This window comes from Leguminivora glycinivorella, chromosome 27, assembly GCF_023078275.1.
Source record: "Leguminivora glycinivorella isolate SPB_JAAS2020 chromosome 27, LegGlyc_1.1, whole genome shotgun sequence".
NCBI classification, from domain to species: Eukaryota; Metazoa; Arthropoda; class Insecta; order Lepidoptera; family Tortricidae; genus Leguminivora; species Leguminivora glycinivorella.
This window is the reverse complement of record NC_062997.1, coordinates 6440313-6460536: the sequence shown is the minus strand read 5'-3', so window position 1 is coordinate 6460536 and position 20224 is coordinate 6440313. Positions and strand designations below refer to the sequence as shown.

At 38.8% G+C, this 20224-nt stretch overlaps 1 protein-coding gene across 1 annotated transcript; it reads left to right on the top strand.

Annotated features, from left to right (window-relative positions):
- Positions 1–2083: 2083 nt before the first annotated feature.
- Positions 2084–15568, top strand: LOC125240280 (26S proteasome non-ATPase regulatory subunit 13). Its single transcript, XM_048148147.1, is given in 10 exon segments — positions 2084–2244; positions 2327–2440; positions 3085–3220; positions 6058–6206; positions 7868–8027; positions 9009–9039; positions 9042–9193; positions 12613–12753; positions 14422–14574; positions 15454–15568. Coding segments are annotated over 9 exon segments (1152 nt in total). The 5' UTR covers positions 2084–2128; the 3' UTR covers positions 15454–15568.
- Positions 15569–20224: the final 4656 nt, after the last annotated feature.

Here is a 20224-nt window from a genome sequence, read left to right as displayed (position 1 = left end):
ATAAAATCTCAATTAATCAACAAAATCTTGGTAACAAAATAGGAATTAATAAAAACAAATTTAACTTTTCCCTTAATTTTTGTACAAAGTTGACGGGAATTGCAGATTTTTACCTTTAAAATAAACATGGTGGGAAATAAACATTAACTAAAAGCGGGTAGATTATATTTATTTGTCTACCCCGAACATTTATATAAATTAATATCGGGTAGTTTTGTGTTGTTTACATCTCCGGTGACATTTTGCTGGGACGTCAGTCTTCCGCGACCACGGCCAGTGCAACCTGGCCGAAACGTTGGGAAAAAAGGTAAAAATAATGTTAATTAATCGCGTTCGACCTGTATGTGACTTTAAATATGTGTACAAAGCGCGAGAACTTAAAGTGTTATATCATTAAACATCTTGATAAGGGATAGGGATAGGGATAGCGATAGGGATAGCGATAGGGAAAGCGATAGGGATAGCGATAGGGATAGCGATAGCGATAGCGATAGCGATAGCGTTAGCGATACGGATACGGATACGGATACGGATAATATGGGTATCGTTAGAGGGATACGGATAATCGGTCGGCGGTCTCTTACAATCAATGTGCTCTAAGACGATCGTTGTTTGCGATAAGTATAAGCAAAATGTAAAAAATTGTAAGGGATAATAGAAAAAAGTACTTTTTACCCACCGATCATAGTGTCTAAATACGGGCTATGTGGGATGTTTATAAAGGTTTCCCCAGCGTATATAGAATTACCTACGCTGTGGTCGATGTGTAATATTAATATTTCTACAATCATTGCAAGCAAAAGTATTATGTGCAATCGAAATAATCGCAGATAAATATACCTACAGAGAAACCTACGGTCCCTACGGATCCAATAGAAAATCTTAATGAATACTTTTATTACGCGGGCGAAGCCGCGGGTAAAAGCTAGTAAAGTAATAAATATGATAAGTAGTTACTCAAATAAAGTTTAATGATCTAATGAAAATTATAATTAGGTACTTATTACAATATTTGCTATACAAATTTTAATACTTAAATACCTAAAGTGCCTACATAGTTCATATTTGTTAGAATCAAATTATCAATACCCATTTTCATTTTAAAACGACATGACTAAGCTCTATCAAATATCTCAGAGAAACAATTGAATGGCAGTTGATCCCATACTACCTCGTACAAGGAGAATTATAAGACAACTAGCTTTTGCCCGCGGCTTCGCTCGCGTTAGAAAGAGACAAAAAGTAGCCTATGTCACTCTCTATCCCTTCAACTATCTCCACTTAAAAAATCACGTCAATTCGTCGCTCCGTTCTGCCGTGAAAGACGGACAAACAAACAGACACACACACTTTCCCATTTATAATATTAGTATTGACTATGGATATGGATACTATGGACTATGGATTAGTATTGATTTTATGTGCGATGTTTCTGTACATAAAACGTTAGCTTTAATATAAGCTCTGTTTTAAAGCTAGGAGAACCAATATTGGTTATAACTAACTATGTACCTACTCGTATAACTCTGCAAAGAATAACGTCACTAGAGTTATGAAATTCATAAAAGTAGGTAAGTATATGAATAATTATCTCGAAATGGATCTACGATTTGTCCTTTTGATAATAGCAGCGCGCTAATAAATTACAAATGATACCCTACATCCGCTATGCGATTCTTACTTCTCAGAACTACATACTTCTATATTTAATTTGCTCTACAAAAAGCTTCACCTCTACTTCACAAAAAGCATTCTAGAAGATGAGGAACTAGTAACGCCACCTAGCGACAAGTAGAGATTAAAAGCATGTAGCTATTCGACGACAGATGGCGCTGCAGATTAATTTTATTATCTGTGGTAATAAAGCTTATATACATGTGTGAACCCTATGCATAATGAAATCTATTTATTTTAATTATAGAAATCCAATTAGTAGCGTAGCAAGTGCCAAATGACGTGCAAAAATCATCATAAAACAATTTGATTCAACACGTAATCATATGATTATTCATTTCATAATAAAATTCTTAAATATAAGCCGGTGTAATCCCAACTTGAACAATTAAAAAAAAAAGCTGTCAAACATTTGCAACTAACTTCATTTGGAATGACGTTACAATTTTGAAAGATGGCGACCGTAAAGTTTGCAGTTATTGATGTTAACGATTTTCTATCCAAAAAGCAAGCTGCCGAGCCCGCTTTAGCGGCAGATTGGGCAAATTTAGAAGAACTATACAACAAAAAGTGAGTATATACACCTTATTTTATATTATCATCTAAAAATGTTCATGTAAACAATCATAACCTCTGTGCTTTGTTATTTCAGATTATGGCACCAACTTACGTTAAAATTGCAAGAATTCGTGAACCACCCGGCATTACAGACCGGCGACTGCCTTATCCAATTGTACAACAACTTTTTAACGACCTTTGAGAACAAGTAAGTCCAAAATGCAAGTCACTCTTTGTTTATTGTTTCCTACAACTATCCCGTTATATTTTCGTATTTATTCAGGAATACTCAAAAATTGTACTATAATACACGACTTAACTATTAAATAACCACATTGTTGTGATATAAAACGTATGAAAAGAAGTTTCTTGATGAAGTTAATCTTCAAATCATTTCATGTTAAATTCTTATTAGTTCATATGGTTTTTTACCAGTCACGATTGTCTAAAAACTATTTTGTAACTGCCTGAATCCAAAATTATCTATAAGTTATAATATATGCTTGTGCCTGTGTAAGAGAGAGATCACAACAGATAAGGAATGGTCGTAGTGATACATAGGTGCTATGGAGCCTTATATAGCCCCTAATTAGTAAACTATGAGCTATCGGCTATAAAAACGAACAAAAGATAAGCACCCCGTGCAAATAAAAGAGACAGCGCGTTTTTGATAGCTCACTGCTGGGCGAGTAATTGTAAACATTGCTGTCTCTTTTATTTACATGGGAGAGGATTATCTTTTGTTTGTTTTTATAGCTAAGCTCATAGTTTCCTAGGTCGCGTGGTGGGATCAGTGCCTAAGAAAGAAGAATGTAAGAGACATTTTTAATCTTTTTCACTATAATGTTTCAGAATAAACCCCCTCTCGCTGGTCGAGATCACATCGCACATTGTGAAACAGTTCGATAACAAAAAGGATGGTATTGCCTTCTTGGAAAAGGTGGAGAACAAGGTTAAGATGAATGATGAAGCACTAGCTCTTTGCAAGGTAAGAAACTTTGGTAATGTTGACTACAGACACACCTCGGACACTGGCAATCAAATATATTGAGAGTGGCGCGTTCCCAACACACATTCTAAGCTCGTGTAGGTGAACGCGTGCCATGCTTGTATGAGTGAGATATGACCAGTGATCGGTTTTTGGATTCGACATGGGGTGAACGACCTCAATCACTATGTTAGTATGGATATGCCCCGGGAATCCGGGCTTAATGTTGTTAGAAAAGGCAAAAAAATATGTACAATGTGCACAATGCCAAATGGTTTTATTGCTCAACCAAAAATATAAAGCAACAACATTAACATTATAAACTTAAACTAAAAATAGTACATAACGTAACAGGCCTTACTAACATGCGATTTCATAACCACTATAAATCTCTCCAATAATTTAAAAATGTGAACTCTAGCTTTGATATTCTTACAATAAAATTTAGAAAAACAATTTAAATTTAATGTTCAGTTTGTATAAATATCATGAATATCATGATAGATGTAAGGTAATACTTTGTGGAGGTTCTAATATATTTTGCTTAATAGAGTGTAGAGATTAGGAAAAGAATAGAAGTTTTTGTCTCAACTGGTTGCCATGTAAGAGTAAAAAGTTCCTTAGAGATAATTTCGTCGTATCAATATTAACTTTTCTACTTGATATCCCGCGAGGGTGAATCCAAAAAATCGATCACTGGATATGACAGGTCGATTGGTCGCGTTTTTGACAGGTGGTAACTGTGAGGTAACCGAGAGGGGTTGGGCGGCACTTTCAGGGGGGAGCGGGAGTGGCCATACTGTATTTTACGATAGTACTCTTTATTATACTGTGCTACAGCTGTAGTGTGAAAAGACTTGCCTATGAATTCTTATGGAAACATACGAACGTGTCATGCTAATTACGAACTAGCATGACAATTACGCACACTTCCAGAACTAACCTAACCACAAAATTAAAATTTTGAAAAAACCCTCGACCGCGACATAGTGGACCGATTTTCATGAAACATGGCTAAGAACACTCCTGACTAACTCAGCTTTCAAACAAAAAAAAACGAAATCTAAATCGGATCATCCATTCGGGAGCTACTATGCCACAGACAGACACACACACAGTAAGAAAGACAGACACACACACATATACTAGCATGACAATTACGAACGCTTCCAGAACTAACCTAACCACAAAATAAAATTTTGATAAAGCCCTCGACCGCGACATAGTGGACCGTTTTTCATGAAACATTGCTAAGAACACTCCCGACTAACTCTTCACACAAAAAAAAACTAAATCTAAATCGGTTCATCCATTCGGGAGCTACTATGCCACAGACAGACCCGTCGAACTTATAACACCCTGTCGTTTTTTAACCCCCGACACAAAAACGAAGGGGTGTTATAAGTTTGACGTGTCTGTCTGTCTGTCTGTGGCATCGTAGCTCTCGAACGGATGAACCGATTTTGATTTAGTTTTTTTTTGTCTGAAAGCCGAGTTAGTCGGGAGTGTTCTTAGCCATGTTTCATGAAAATCGTTCCACGAGGTCGCGGTCGGGGGATTTTTCAAAATTTTAATTTTGTGATTAGATTATGCGTCGGGGGTTAAAAATACAAAGGAAACCCTTTCCGAGCTACATCTGTAATTTTGTAACTCAACCACTTCACTGGTACTCCTTACCTGCATAACAAAATTACCTGTGAGGTAATTTTTACTCTCTTGATCTGTGTAAGTGTGTAGACATGTCTTGGGTAAAGATAACACATTAAGTATGACTGCTGGTCTGGTTTAATGGGTAGTGACTTACCTGCCTGCTAAGCCATGAAGAACACTCCCGACTTACTCAGCTTTCAGACCAAAAAAAACTAAATCTAAATCGGTTCATCCGTTCGGGAGCTACGATGCCACAGACAGACACACACACACACAGGCAGATAGACACGTCAAACTTAACACCCCGTCGTTTTTGCGTTGGGGGTTAGAAACCATATATAAACATTTTTAGGATTGTAAGGCCGTTTTCACATTATCCGATCCGATATCGGATGTCGGACCGACATCCTACATCCGATAAACGCTTCCGATAGTGTCGGATGTCGGTCCGATAAAACGCATTGTTCCAAATCAATGAAGTATGATTTTGTATCAAAAAATATTTAAAAAATGGTTTATATTTAATAATTATAAGCACTATCCTAAATATTATATTGTAAAATTAAGATAACGAGCATAAAAAATACTCAGAGTGTCAGGCAAAATAAATAATTTTACATTCAACTATCACTATCACTATCACTTCACTACATAGTATAAAACAAAGTCGCTTTCTCTGTCCCTATGTCCCTATGTATGCTTAAATCTTTAAAACTACGCAACGGATTTTGATGCGGTTTTTTTTAATAGATAGAGTGATTCTAGAGGAAGGTTTATATGTAGGTAAAGTACCCGTGCGAAGCCGGGGCGGGTCGCTAGTATCTACTAAAAGATGAAAAAACTAGTATCCGCAATTCGGACCGATGCATTACAACCTTCTTTTTTTCCATGGAAATTGTCAACTAATTTGAATTTCTATCATTAACAGCTTTTTAATAGACGCCATTTTTGTCACGCACACTACTACAAACGTATACCTACATTATATACGCACACAAACAAATATTATCGGCCGACAACTGGCGGGGGGGTCCGGCATGCCAAAAAATGCCGGAAGCGTCCTGCCGATATCGGCAGTTCGATGGTGCCTCGGACAAAAACTGTTGTAGGAAAGTGCCATCCTGCTCGGATATACTTCTCAGTAAAGTTTACAGTGTAAACTATAATCGTATACTTTTAAATTGCAGGTGCTTCAAGGTGAGATATACCTGGAACAGCTGAATGACCTGGATGCCACGGAGAAGATCATCGAAGAGCTGGAAGGCTCGCTGGAAGATGCAGACGGAGTCACACCGGTGCACGGCCGGTTCTACAAACTGGCTTCCGAGTACTACAGGTATTTCTATACTTTTTTTTTACTATACTTCGTTCTTGGAACTTATGTACATAGTATTATAAGTTCCAAGAAATCAGTGGTATCGGCCGAAATCGAAGAAGGAAGGTCTACGACCACTGCTTCTTTGTTTACCCGTTTGACAGATAATTCTAATCTTATGCGCATTGTAATATGCCTACTTGAAAAATAAATATTTCATTTCATTTCATTTCATTAAAAGAAACGAAGTATAAGAATGGGAGAAGATCGGGCTGCTATCTGGGAAGACCAGATAGATAGATAGATAGAATACTCTAGGGTCCCCCCACATCTAGCGTCTCGCGAGCGTCGCGTCGGGCCAACTGTATGGAAAAAGACGTCGCGTCGGCGTCAGGCTTTGCCCATACAGTTGGCCTGACGCGACGCTCGCGAGACGCTAGATGTGGGGGGACCCTTATTGGCACACCTCAGCAAAAGATACAGTGGAGACAAAACAAATGATTATAAATAGACGCAGCTGGCAGAGCGATCTCTACCAGACAACCTTTGGGTAGCGGAAATAAAAAACATAATCAAAAAGAGTAGGTGCTTCGAAATAAAAAATCATAATTATTCTAATTTCCAACACACAAATTGAATAAACATACACATATAAGAGAATGTTTTGTCAACTTACTGTCGTGGTTCAGGGATTTTATCAAATCCCTGAACAAATCTAGTGAAATGACGAAACGTGGTTTGTCTATAGGCCGATTTTGTGATTTCACGAAACAGAGTCAGGGAAATAGTCAAATGACTGAAATTTTCTAGAGAAATGATGAAATGGATTCGCCATTTTGGCATCTTGCGTGATTTGATCATATCCCTTAGAGATTTGATCAAACCTCTGTTTTGGCCATTTCCCTGCGACATATATATATATATATAGAGGTATACATAAGGGCTGCTTTAAATGTGTGTTAGTTTTATCTTTGCAGTTTAAATAAATGTACTTTGAGCATGTTTTTGTAAATCATCGTCATCACTAGATTCACTCACTTTTATCAATTTTAAAGCAGAAAAAATGCCTATATTCAAGGTCAGATTACTTTATCCACTAGTGGATAAAATGTGTTTTTACCCGCTGGTATTAAAGGACAAAACACGTGTTTCCGAGCTAGTGAGGGGAAAAAAATATGTTATTTATGTAGTCGTGATCCGTATTTGAATGTGAGTAGATCTGGGCACCTTTGTACATAGCCACGTCAGCAAATTTTAATTGATCCTATTTTGTTACCAACATTTAGTAATATAAGGGCCAGTTGCATCAAACCGTCGGTCATCTTTAAAGCGTTCGTAAAATTTTATTGTATGGGAAGTTCCATAGACATCTGCTGAGTGACGATAATGTGTCTGTCAAATGTGGTTGATGCAACTGGCCCTAAGTCGACTTTCGTAAGATATATAAGGGTTAATTGTTATAATTAAGAAAATATAGATACTAGGGAACCTTAATGACGAAACAAAACTTAATAAAATCTCATTTCATCAACAAAATCTTGGTAACAAAATAGGAATTAATAAAAACAAATGTAACTTTTTCCTTAATTTTTAACCGACTTCAAAAAAGGAGGAGGTTCTCAATTCGACTGAATGTTTCTTTTTTTTTGTACAAACTTTTTGAGAACTGCTGATGGTCGCAGGGTCCGCGGGCCCATGGCGCGCTACTACCGCGCGGCGCTGCGCTACGTGGGCTGCGCGGAGGGCGGCGCCGTGCTGCCGCTGCAGGAGCGCCGCGCGCTCGCGCGCTCGCTCGCCATCGCCGCGGTCGTCGCGCCCAACGTCTACGACCTTGGAGAATTGGTGAGTGTGTAGTAGGTTACCTGGATGGAACCAAAGGACTAGAGAGCTACAGTAGCTGATGTCGCTGCAAGAGCGCTCGCTGGCCATCGCCGCAGTCGTCGCGCCCAACGTCTACGACCTTAGAGAACTGGTGAGGTGTATATACATCTCTCCACCTAGCCGTTATGGGCTGGAGTAGGTTACCTGGATGGAACCAAAGAACTAGAGAGCTACAGTAGCTGATGTCGCTGCAAGAGCGCTCGCTGGCCATCGCCGCAGTCGTCGCGCCCAATGTCTACGACCTTGGGGAACTGGTGAGTGTGTATATACATCTCTCGACCTAGCCATTATGGGTTGGAGTAGGTTACCTGGATGGAACCAAAGGACTTCAGAGAGATAAAGTCTAAGAAAAGAATCTACATCGGAACCATCAAGAAACATGTACGGTAGACCGGTTTTAACCGGTTTGGAACAAAATAGACCGGTTTATTCCGCAGCATGGATAGGTAATACTGTTCTGACCAAACATAAAAGTCGCTGCGTGAACGTAGGTATTTACGCGGCGCCGGTGCGTTTCGCCGATCGTCGAATAAACCGGTTTATTTCGGTTAAAATAAAGTTCTCATAACAATACAATACAAATACTCTTTATTGCACACATTGATAAAATACAACAATACAAATAAGGAAGCAACACGAACAAAGGTAAACAACAGGCGGTCTTATCGCTAAAGAGCGATTTCTTCCAGTCAACCTTAAGGTAGCGGAAATTGATAAATTTACATTGTCAGTAGGTGTCAACAAATTTGAAGAAATAAACTAAAATAACTTTCGCGTTCTTTACTAAGTTCGGAGTAAAATCGAAATAAACCGGTAAAAAATAAACCGATATCGAGCCCATCCTTTATACATTTATTTGTAGTTTTTAGTCATACTTTATGCATGTGTAGTTTTTAAGTTTATTACGAATGAATATTTTGATTGATTGATTGATATTTCCAGCTAGCGCACCCAATCCTGGAGTCCCTAGAGAACACCCGGACGCGTGGGCCAAGGAGCTCGTGCGCGCCGTCTCCCGCGGCGACGTGCCGGCCTTCGAGGCGCTGCGGGCCTCCGCGCCCGCCCCCGAGCTGCGGAGGGCGGACCAGAGTGTCAGGCAGAAGGTCGCCATCACGTGCCTTATGGAGGTCAGTAGAACAACACAAATATACAGACATCGGATTCCGTGGGGCGAAACTCTTGACAGCTAAGGACTTCCTATATCGATAAACTCATTTATCGATACTAGTTCTAAATACTAGTGATCACACAAAGGTTTGCTTATAAAAGATTTTTTTATTAAAAGAGTATGCGCATGTGACACTGTTTGAGTTGCAGGCGTCCATAGGTCACGGTAACCGCTTTCCACCGCATCGGACCGTATGCTTGGTTGCCACCGACGTAGTGTAAAAAAAAACAATAATAAAATAAGAACTCAATTTACTTCTTCTTTTTTCAAAACGTTTTTAAAAGTTTACTCGTCGCAATTTATTTCGACGCTATGTATGAATTTCATACTGGTCTTCAGAACAATAGTTACAAAAACACACACAATGTTGGGGGCGGTCACTAGTATATAGAACTAGTATCGATAAATGAGTTTATCGATATAGGAAGTCCCTAGCTGTCAAGAAGTTTCGCCCCACGGAATCCGATGTCTGCAAATATATATAGGCAATTTCATCAATTAGGACCCATAATTAGCGTCAGTTGTCAACAAAAAGTTAACTCGCTGTCAATTTTATAACAATTAAAAATAAAATCTGTTTAAAACTCTACTTATTTCACGTTCTTAATGTAGATTATTGCTTATAGTTTATGTAATTAACACAAAAGCAATATTTTTATTAAAATTTCATACTTAAAACTGATAGCGACTTTTTATTAACAACTTACGCTTGTTGTGGGCCCTAATTTCTTAAAATGCCAGAAGGCTGACCAAAGTATGTCACAAAAAGTCGCACTTGCCTTTATGGAGGTGAGTATCTTGCTAAATGACCTAATACTTGAGTATGAAGATGTTGAGCCACAGACCAATACAACAATGCTCGTGCTCGTGTCCTCAACAGTGTTCGTGTCCGCTCGGGAAAAAATCTTAAATAATTAAATTTGGTTGCAAACAATGGTCTCTTGCACCATAAAGTGGTGTGGCAAGTCTTCTAACACTTCCACATAAAAAAGAAATGGAATAACATTCCACAGTTAAGTCAAATTAATTATTTCGTTGAATATTGTTTATTATCCGCGGAGTTCATTTATACTGGTCAATATGGTTGTAGTGAGCGGCGCCGAGGCGCGTCCATCCCTTTTTGCCTAGTTAACAATGCGATATGCTATCCCTTTCACGTAAACGACTAGGGATGGGGCCATGTTAGTTTATGTCTGTTGCGAGAACCTCGTACGTTCGTACAATGTGCTACCATTTTATGAAATATAAAAGAAAGCAGATTTGTAATTGTGAAATTATCTAGAATCTGTAGAGTCTGTAGTGTTATTTAGTTGATTGATTAGTTTAGAATATTTAGTTGGTAATTTAACTTAGTAAACGTAAGTAAAAATGCACAGTTTAGTTATTAGTTAGTAGAATGATTTTTATTGAGGTGCTATCACAATCGTCATCCTCCTTGCGTTATCCCAGCATCAGCATTCGCCACGGCTCATGGGAGCATGGGGTCCGCTTTGTCCCGCAACTAGTCCCGGGATTTGGCGTAAGCACTAGTTTTATGAAAGCGACTGCCATCTGACCTTCCGACCCGAAGGGTAGCTAGGCCTTATTGGAATTGAGGTCAACATCATAATCAGATATGAAATTTAATCTATGGCCACGTTTCTGGTCCATCAGCAGATCAGCTCCATGATACCATAATATTGCATCGTCACATGATTTACACAATTATGTGTGCAAAATTTCAGCGCAATCGTTTAAAAATATCTGCTTTAAAAGTCGCATGATACTAACATTGCAAGTTAAATAAAAGCTTGCAAAAACGCCTAACTTGCGCATTTCTTACCATTACTTGTAGAAATAATACTTTATAACTAAAGAAATATAAATAAGTTAGAAAAACTGCTATAATATTATAATTTGTTGCTAAACAAATTCACCACAGTACTGGTACCGGTACCATTGTCTATAATAGACATGTCCCATTCCCAACCCTACGGCTAAGCGTAAAGGCGCGCCATTATTTGAAACGACCAATGGCAGCACCGGGCGCTCCCGCCTCACCCCGCAAGGATTGGTGATTTGCGTCTCGAACAATATCGCTTGCAATAGGCTTCTAGTGGGGTGTTCTGTGTGTTGAGCCTTCGAGGCGCTGCGGGCTTCCGCTCCAGCCCCGGAGCTGACCAGAGCGTGCGCCAGAAGGTCGCCATCACGTGCCTTATGGAGGTCAGTTAGAGTCCACATCCACAGACTAACCCAACTGAACGTTTCAACATGTTCATTGTCAAACACGGTACAGTAAGGACATAGAGGAAGAGTTGTAACTCCATACATCAGTAAATGCAAGTTATTTGTAGTGACATCTGGCGTCATTCACACGTCAAATCGTTGCGCAAATTATCAGTACTGCTGCTTGTCAATAGATGTCGCGACGAACAAAAAGTCTAATGCTCAACAATTTTTAGCTAATATTACAATAGTATTTATCAGTGCAAAACAGAGGTTTTCAATTCCTTCTGCTTGTAATATAAGTTCTTGATTACATTTTTGGCAGACGCAACACTGTTGGCACCTAGTGTTGAGTAGTGGTACTAATTTACGCTATTTGACGCGTAAATGGCGCTAGATGTCACTACAAATAACTTGCATTTACTGATGTATGGAATTACAACTCTTCCCTTACTTATTCCTCTATGGTAAGGATCACCTAATACTTGAGATGAAACTGAAGATGTCGGAGACTATTTGCTGATGCCAGAGAACCTACTGGGCGTTTCCATGTGCAAAACGGTTTACATAGACGGTGACGCCCCTAGCGGGTGCTAATGTACGAAATTCCTACATGTCTTTCGGAATTTCGTGCTTCGGACATTGTGCTACGTGTCTTCCCCCCCCCCCACACACAGGCATCATCTGGGCGAGCTCACTCCATGGTATTTATTTAGTCGTATGGCATCAATTTAAAAATAGGCAAATTATTTCTACATTTCAAATGTCAATATTCAGGGAGCTTAGCCAGTCAGCTGCATCGGGTGTGAGATGTAGCAAGTCTTCTGGCAGCCCTCGATATGAACGAAGGGGGCAGCGCTGGATTATGTGTTCCAACCCATAACATACTCCATGGTAGGCCACGTCTTTGCCTTTGGCTAGTCTGTGGCCAAGAGTAAGCCCATTTATAATAATACTAGCTTTTACCCGCGGTTTTGCTCTCATTAGAAAGAGACAACTGACTCCATTCCCTCAACTGTCTCCACTTAAAAAATCACGTCAATACGTCGCTCCGTTTTGCTGTGAAAGACGGACAAACAAACAAACACACACTTTCCCATTTATAATATTAGTGTGGATTAAAAAACCGTAGGACTTTAATATTGATTTTATAAAATAACATTCGTTTTCCAGATGGCATTCAACCGCACTTCGGCGACCCGTAAGCTGACCTTCGCCGAGATTGCCCAGGAGGCTCGCGTGCCCCTTAACGAAGTGGAACTGCTCGTCATGAAGGCTTTGGCTGAGAAACTTATCCGAGGACATATTGATCAAGTTAGTATTGCATTAAAACATAATAAACTAGCTTTTGGCCGGCTACGCTCGCATTAGAGAGAGACAAAAGTCGCCTATGGCACTCTCCATCCCTTTAAATATCTCCACTTAAAAAATCACGTCAATTCGCCGCTCCGTTTTCCCGTGAAAGACGGACAAACAAACAGACACACACAATTTCCCATTTATAATATTAGTATGGATCAGTGATTAGACATTTGAGTTTTTTTAGGACTGGAAGCGTTTTTTTTTTTAATTTTCAGTAATGTTTGCGACATGACATCTAGGTATTTTGCATTTAAAAAAACTATAAGGGGCTTTACACTCTTTTCAGACGTCCCAACGGCAATTTACTTACTTACTTAAAATTTTGGCAATTTAAAAAAAAACATGAGGGACTTTACAGACGTACAGCTTCAGACTGCAACTTGTGTAGAGTCTAAGCAAAAAAAAATGGTGTCTACGTTTGATTTCGATTTTTTTTAATTCTTTTTTCTTTTGATTTTACTGTTTTACTGGTTTCATAGGTGACCGAAATTTTGATTATTTTTGCGCTACAATGCACAATTTCGAGATACAGAGAGAGATATATTTGTTCCGGCCTCTGCAGTAATGTACTATTATTAATTGTATGGATATTTTTTAACCCCCGACGCAAAAACGACGGGGTGTTATAAGTTTGACGTGTCTGTCTGTCTGTCTGTGACATCGTAGCTCCCGAACGGATGAACCGATTTAGATTTAGTTTTTTTTTGTCTGAAAGCAGAGTTAGTCGGGAGTGTTCTTAGCCATGTTTCATGAAAATGGGTCTACTATATCGCGGTCGGGGTTTTTTCAAAATTGTAATTTTTAACCGACTTCAAAAAAGGAGGAGGTTCTCAATTCGACTGAATGTTTTTTTTTTTTTTTTGTATGTATGTTACTCGATATCTCCGAGAATCGTGGACCGATTTTCAAAATTTTTTTTTTGATCGAACCGGTATAACCCCGAGATGGTCCCATTGGCAACAAGTCAGGGTCTGATGATGGGATCCTGAAGAAATCGAGGGAACTCTTCAAATGTTATAGGCACATGTAATGTTTTTAGTCTATTTTTCAAAGGTACACCAGTATTTACGTCTGATGGTAATAATTTTATGTGGCTGAGCTGATGATGGAAGGTCAACTCCTCAATGGTTAGGAGTTAAAGGATAATTCTTTCACTACTGTACATGTATTCGGACTGATACATATAATATCACTAGAAACCACTAAAAATCAACAAATAAATAAACTTTTTAACAAAAAATAAAACCGCCTTCAAAAATAAGCGCGTTACAAAACACGGAGAAACTAAAAAGCCAAAAATAATAAACCTTTCAATTCAGATTTCTTATCGTATTGCAATAAGCTAAACATCCAAATTATAAACAAATCAATTATTTTTGGAGTCGGTACCAGCCTGTGTATGGTTGGGTGGGGCAAACAGGCAATAGCAAGGCGACGAACAGGTCTGGTACCGACTACAAAAATAATTGATTTGTTTATAATTTGGATGTTTAGCTTATTGCAATACGATAAGAAATCTGAATTGAAAGGTTTATTATTTTTGGCTTTTTAGTTTCTCCGTGTTTTGTAACGCGCTTATTTTTGTGTGGTTTAGTTATTAATGTAGTACTGTATGTACAGGTGAGCTCCCTGGTGTTCGTGACGTGGGTGCGGCCGCGCGCGCTGCCGCTGGCCGCGGCCACGGCGCTCGCGGCCAGACTGGACACCTGGCGCCTCGCCGCGCGCGCCGCCGCCGACTTGCTGGGCGAGCAGCCGGACTTGCTCACGCTATAGGTGACATATTGTATTGTACAGGTCACATATTGTACTGTATAGGTGACATATTGTACTGTATAGGTGACATATTGTACTGTATAGGTGACATATTGTACTGTACAGGTGACATATTGTACTGTACAGGTGACATATTGTACTGTATAGGTGACATATTGTACTGTATAGGTGACATATTGTACTGTATAGGTGACATATTGTACTGTACAGGTGACATATTGTACTGTATAGGTGACATATTGTACTGTATAGGTGACATATTGTACTGTACAGGTGACATATTGTACTGTATAGGTGACATATTGTACTGTACAGGTGACATATTTTACTGTATAGGTGGCATGACTAGTAGTATTATCAAACCTGCACACGCTATAGGTGACATATTGTACGGTACTGGTGATATATTGTACTGTACAGGTGACATATTGTACTGTATAGGTGACATATAACTCTAGCAGTGTTATCAGGTCCTGCCAGACCTGCTCTTGCTATAGGTGACATATTGTACTGTCTTCTTCTTCCTCCTACCCTTATCCCACATGTGGAGTCGGTACAACACGTCTCCTCATCTTTTCCTGTGACAGGTGACATATTGTACTGTATAGGTGACATATGACTTTAGTAGTGTTATCAGATCGGCTCACGCTATAGGTAGATGACATATTGTACTGTATAGGTGACATATAACTCTAGTAGTGTTATCAGGTTCTGCCAGACCTGCTCACGCTATAGGTGGGTGACATATTTTACTGTACAGGTGACATAGCTAGTGACGGAAAAAGCGAATAAATAAAAAAATAATGAGATGATCGAAGACTATACTCTTAACACCAATGTTATTTAAATCATGATTTTGATTGTTTAATTTTGTTCCAGATTAGCAGCCCGTCTTCAAGGAGTCCCGCTATTACTATTACCCATAGAATAATGTATTTGTATCAAAACCAACTAATGTCATTGCTATAAAAATAATAAAACAACATGAAAAATCCTGCGTTATTATGTGATACCTTTTCATCATCATCATCGTCCTTGCGTTATCTCGACATTTGCCACAGCCAATGGGACCCTGGGGTTCGCTTTGACAACTAATCCAAAGATTTGGCGTAGTTTTTACAAAAGCGACTGCCATCTGACCTTCCAACCCGAAAGGTAAACTAGACCTTATTGGAATTAGTCCGGTTTCCTCGCGATGTATTCCTTCATCGAAAAGCGACTGGCAAATATTAAATGACATTTCGCACATAAATTCCAAAACTAATTTGGTGCGAGCTGGGGCCCATTTCTCGAAGCTACAAGTTACAATTTACAAGCGGTTGTCAATGTCTAATATGACAAGTTAGCTTTCCAACTTCCATCCGCTTGTAACTTTCAGTTTTGAGAAATGGGTCCCTGGGGTTCAAATCCGCAACCTCCGGAACGAAAGTCGAACTTAGTCGAGCTCGGCGTCGGCGAAAGCTGGCGCGATACCGCTCAAGACCGAGCAAAGTAAGTTGCATATTAGTAAATAGGTATCTCATAGGTAAGCGTGATCCACCGTAGACCGCATCATCACTTACCATCAGGTGTGATCGTGGTCAAACGTCTACCTATTCATACTAAAAAAAAAACCGGCCAAGAGCGTGTCGGGCCACGCTCAGTGTAGGGTTCCGTAGTTTTCCGTATTTTTCTCAAAAACTACTGAACCTATCAAGTTCAAAACAATTTTCCTAGAAAGTCTTTATAAAGTTCTACTTTTGTGATTTTTTTCATATTTTTTAAACATATGGTTCAAAATTTAGAGGGGGGGACGCACTTTTTTTTCCTTTAGGAGCGATTATTTCCGAAAATATTAATATTATCAAAAAACGATCTTAGTAAACCCTTATTCATTTTTAAATACCTATCCAATAATATATCACACGTTGGGGTTGGAATGAAAAAAAATATCAGCCCCCACTTTACATGTAGGGGGGGTACCCTAATAAAACATTTTTTTCCTTTTTTTATTTTTGCACTTTGTTGGCGTGATTGATATACATATTGGTACCAAATTTCAGCTTTCTAGTGCTAACGGTTACTGAGATTATCCGCGGACGGACGGACAGACAGACATGGCGAAACTATAAGGGTTCCTAGTTGACTACGGAACCCTAAAAAAAAGTGGCGTGCTCTTGTGTTGGAGACCAAAACTCATTTTGGGTTATCACACCAGCCAAATAATGGATTAAGAGCCGCCAGACCATCATTTTCTCAAGGATTAAACTTTGGGACTATGTAGAGTAATCGACGATTAACGTCTGCATATTACCTAGTTAGGCCCGTCGGCCATTTTTTTTGCTATAAGATTTTTTTTTAAACACTAACTTTTCTTAAACCCTCGAGGCTGATTTTTAGGGTTCCGTAGTCAACTAGGAACCCTTATAGTTTCGCCATGTCTGTCTGTCCGTCCGTCCGTCCGTCCGCGGATAATCTCAGTAACCGTTAGCACTAGAAAGCTGAAATTTGGTACCAATATGTATATCAATAACGCAAACAAAGTGCAAAAATAAAAAATGGAAAAAAATGTTTTATTAGGGTACCCCCCCTACATGTAAAGTGGGGGCTGATATATTTTTTCATTCCAACCCCAACGTGTGATATATTGTTGGATAGGTATTTAAAAATGAATAAGGGTTTACTAAGATCGTTTTTTGATAATATTTATATTTTCGGAAATAATCGCTCCTAAAGGAAAAAAATATGCGTCCCCCCCTCTAACTTTTGAACCATATGTTTAAAAAATATGAAAAAAATCACAAAAATAGAACTTTATAAAGAAATTCTAGGAAAATTATTTTGAACTTGATAGGTTCAGTAGTTTTTGAGAAAAATACGGAAAACTACGGAACCCTACACTGAGCGTGGCCCGACACGCTCTTGGCCGGTTTTATAAATGCGATAGCAAAGACTGTAAGGATTTGATAATCATCATTTCCGCCGGCCATAACTTTTACTAGATGTCTTACCCTAATTTCACAAGTTACGGCCTGCGTAAATGGTAAGGAACCGATGATTATCAATTCCTAACACATAACTTAGTGTTTTTTTAAAACCTTATATGTAGTTCAAAAATGGTCGTCGGGCCGAACTAGCTAATATCAGGGGCGGCTCACTCCGCGATTCTATCGCCGCGCTACAAGTACATGCCGGCGGCCGCGAGTTCGCGGCCCGTTCAGTAGTGACGACCTTCGCGCGGCGCAATAGAATTCAATGTCGGCTGCTCGCGTGCGGTCCGTTTGTTAATGTAGGTATGAATTTAGAACGACGGCATTGTGTGAATATCAAAGGGAGTGAGCCTTCTGTACTAATATTGCAGACATACGTACTCAACATTGTCCCAAAGTTTCATCCTTGACGAAATGAGGAAGGTCTGGCGGCTTTGGGCTCTTAGTCTAAAAGAAGAACAATAGTATGTGTCAGAGTTATGTTATGAGCCATTTTTATTTCAAAGTTGAGCACACTTTTTTTAACATGGATATATTTTACTCGATTCATACTCAGAATCGCTAGGTCTTTCGATCCTGACAGGAGAAAAAAACCGGCCAAGAGCGTGTCGGGCCACGCTCAGTGTAGGGTTCCGTAGTTTTCCATATTTTTCTCAAAAACTACTGAACCTATCAAGTTCAAAACAATTTTCCTAGAAAGTCTTTATAAAGTTCTACTTTTGTGTTTTTTTTCATATTTTTTAAACTTATGGTTCAAAAGTTAGAGTGGGGGGGACGCACTTTTTTTTTCCTTTAGGAGCGATTATTTCCGAAAATATTAATATTATCTAAAAACGATCTTAGTAAACCCTTATTCATTTTTAAATACCTATCCAACAATATATCACACGTTAGGGTTGGAATGAAAAAAAAATATCAGCCCCCACTTTACATGTAGGGGGGGTACCCTAATAAAACATTTTTTCCATTTTTTATTTTTGCACTTTGTTGGCGTGATTGATATACATATTGGTACCAAATTTCAGCTTTCTAGTGCTAACGGTTATTGAGATTATCCGCGGACGGACGGACAGACAGACATGGCGAAACTATAAGGGTTCCTAGTTGACTACGGAACCCTAAAAAATGCCCCCAAGACCTCCATACATTTTTCAAACCTTCCATTCCGTTACCGCCAATGTATAAAAATATAGTAAAGCTTGCGATTTTGAAAAAAAAATGGCACTTACATGTATGTATATTTCTTTGATCAAAGTAAGCCCAAAAAAAGTAATATCTCAAAGGTGTACCAATGAACGATACGTACATACATTCCACTTTAAAATTTGCATATTGGTGCACCCAGGGCTCGGATACCGGATAAATTTTCAAACCGTTATCATGTACTTGCAGGTCACAAACCTTTAAATTTCGTTTTCGCTCGAAAACCGGTTTTTAGAAGAACTCTTTCATAAAGGTTTCGTTCGATTAACCGGTTTAGAACAAAATAAACCGGTTTATTCCGCAGCATGATAGGTAATACTGTTCTAACGAAACAAAAAACTCACTGCGTGAACGTAGGTATTTAGGTGCGTCTCGCCGCTCGTCGAATAAACCGGTTTATTTCGGTTAAAATAAAGTTCTCATAACGTTCGCGTTCTTTATAAAGTTCGGAGTAAAATCTAAATACATACATACATACAATCACGCCTGTATCCCATAAAGGGGTAGGCAGAACACATGAAAGTACTAAAGCTTCAGTGCCACTCTTGGCAAATAAGGGGTTGAAAGAAAACGAAACTGTGACATTGCAGTGACAGGTTGCCAGCCTCTCGCCTACGCCACAATTTAACCCATATCCCATAGTCGCCTTCTACGACACCCACGGGAAGAAAGGGGGTGGTGAAATTCTTAACCCGTCACCACACAGGTCTAAAAAAACCTAAAATCTAAATAAACCGGTAAAAATAAACCGGTTCCGAGCCTTGCACCAGCCAGCCCGGTGCACCAATAGAAAACCTATTATAAATCACTCCCAAATATGTCCAGTAAGTACTTTAATACATTGTTGTCCGTGGTGATTATGTTTACTGAAAGTAACGCTAAATATAAAACATATATTATACTACAAATACCTTTCACACATATTTAATATTAATAAGTAAGCGACAAGCGGTGTTTGAATTTATATTAACAAATAAACTACTAATACGAAACTAAAGTATTTAAAACAGTGACTTTCATTTAACATAAGCATCAAACACCAAAACTCAAAAGCAATGAAGTATAAATTATTTTTACAAGAGATATTCACTTACAAAAACCCCGCCATATACCCGCCATTATCAATTCACGTGACGTTAGAAAATGTTGCCATATAAAATCCATGTGCTAAAATCGAATGATCGATTTGAATAAAAAATATTCTTTGAATAAATATACAGTTTATACGGTGATTCAGGGACTTATATTGTTATATTAAAATTTATTATTATTAAAGAAACGTATTATTTATTGTAATTTGTCCATTAAAAGGCAATAATGTCCTCAAGTATGGAGTAAAGTGCACGCCAGCAAATTACAAATGGCGGCCGCGTGACGGACGAGGTCGATGGGAGGATGCACTTGCAATGTATTAATTAGTGTAAAATTGCAATGTTCTTGCACACTACAATAGCCAGGATTATGGTAAGTCATTAATA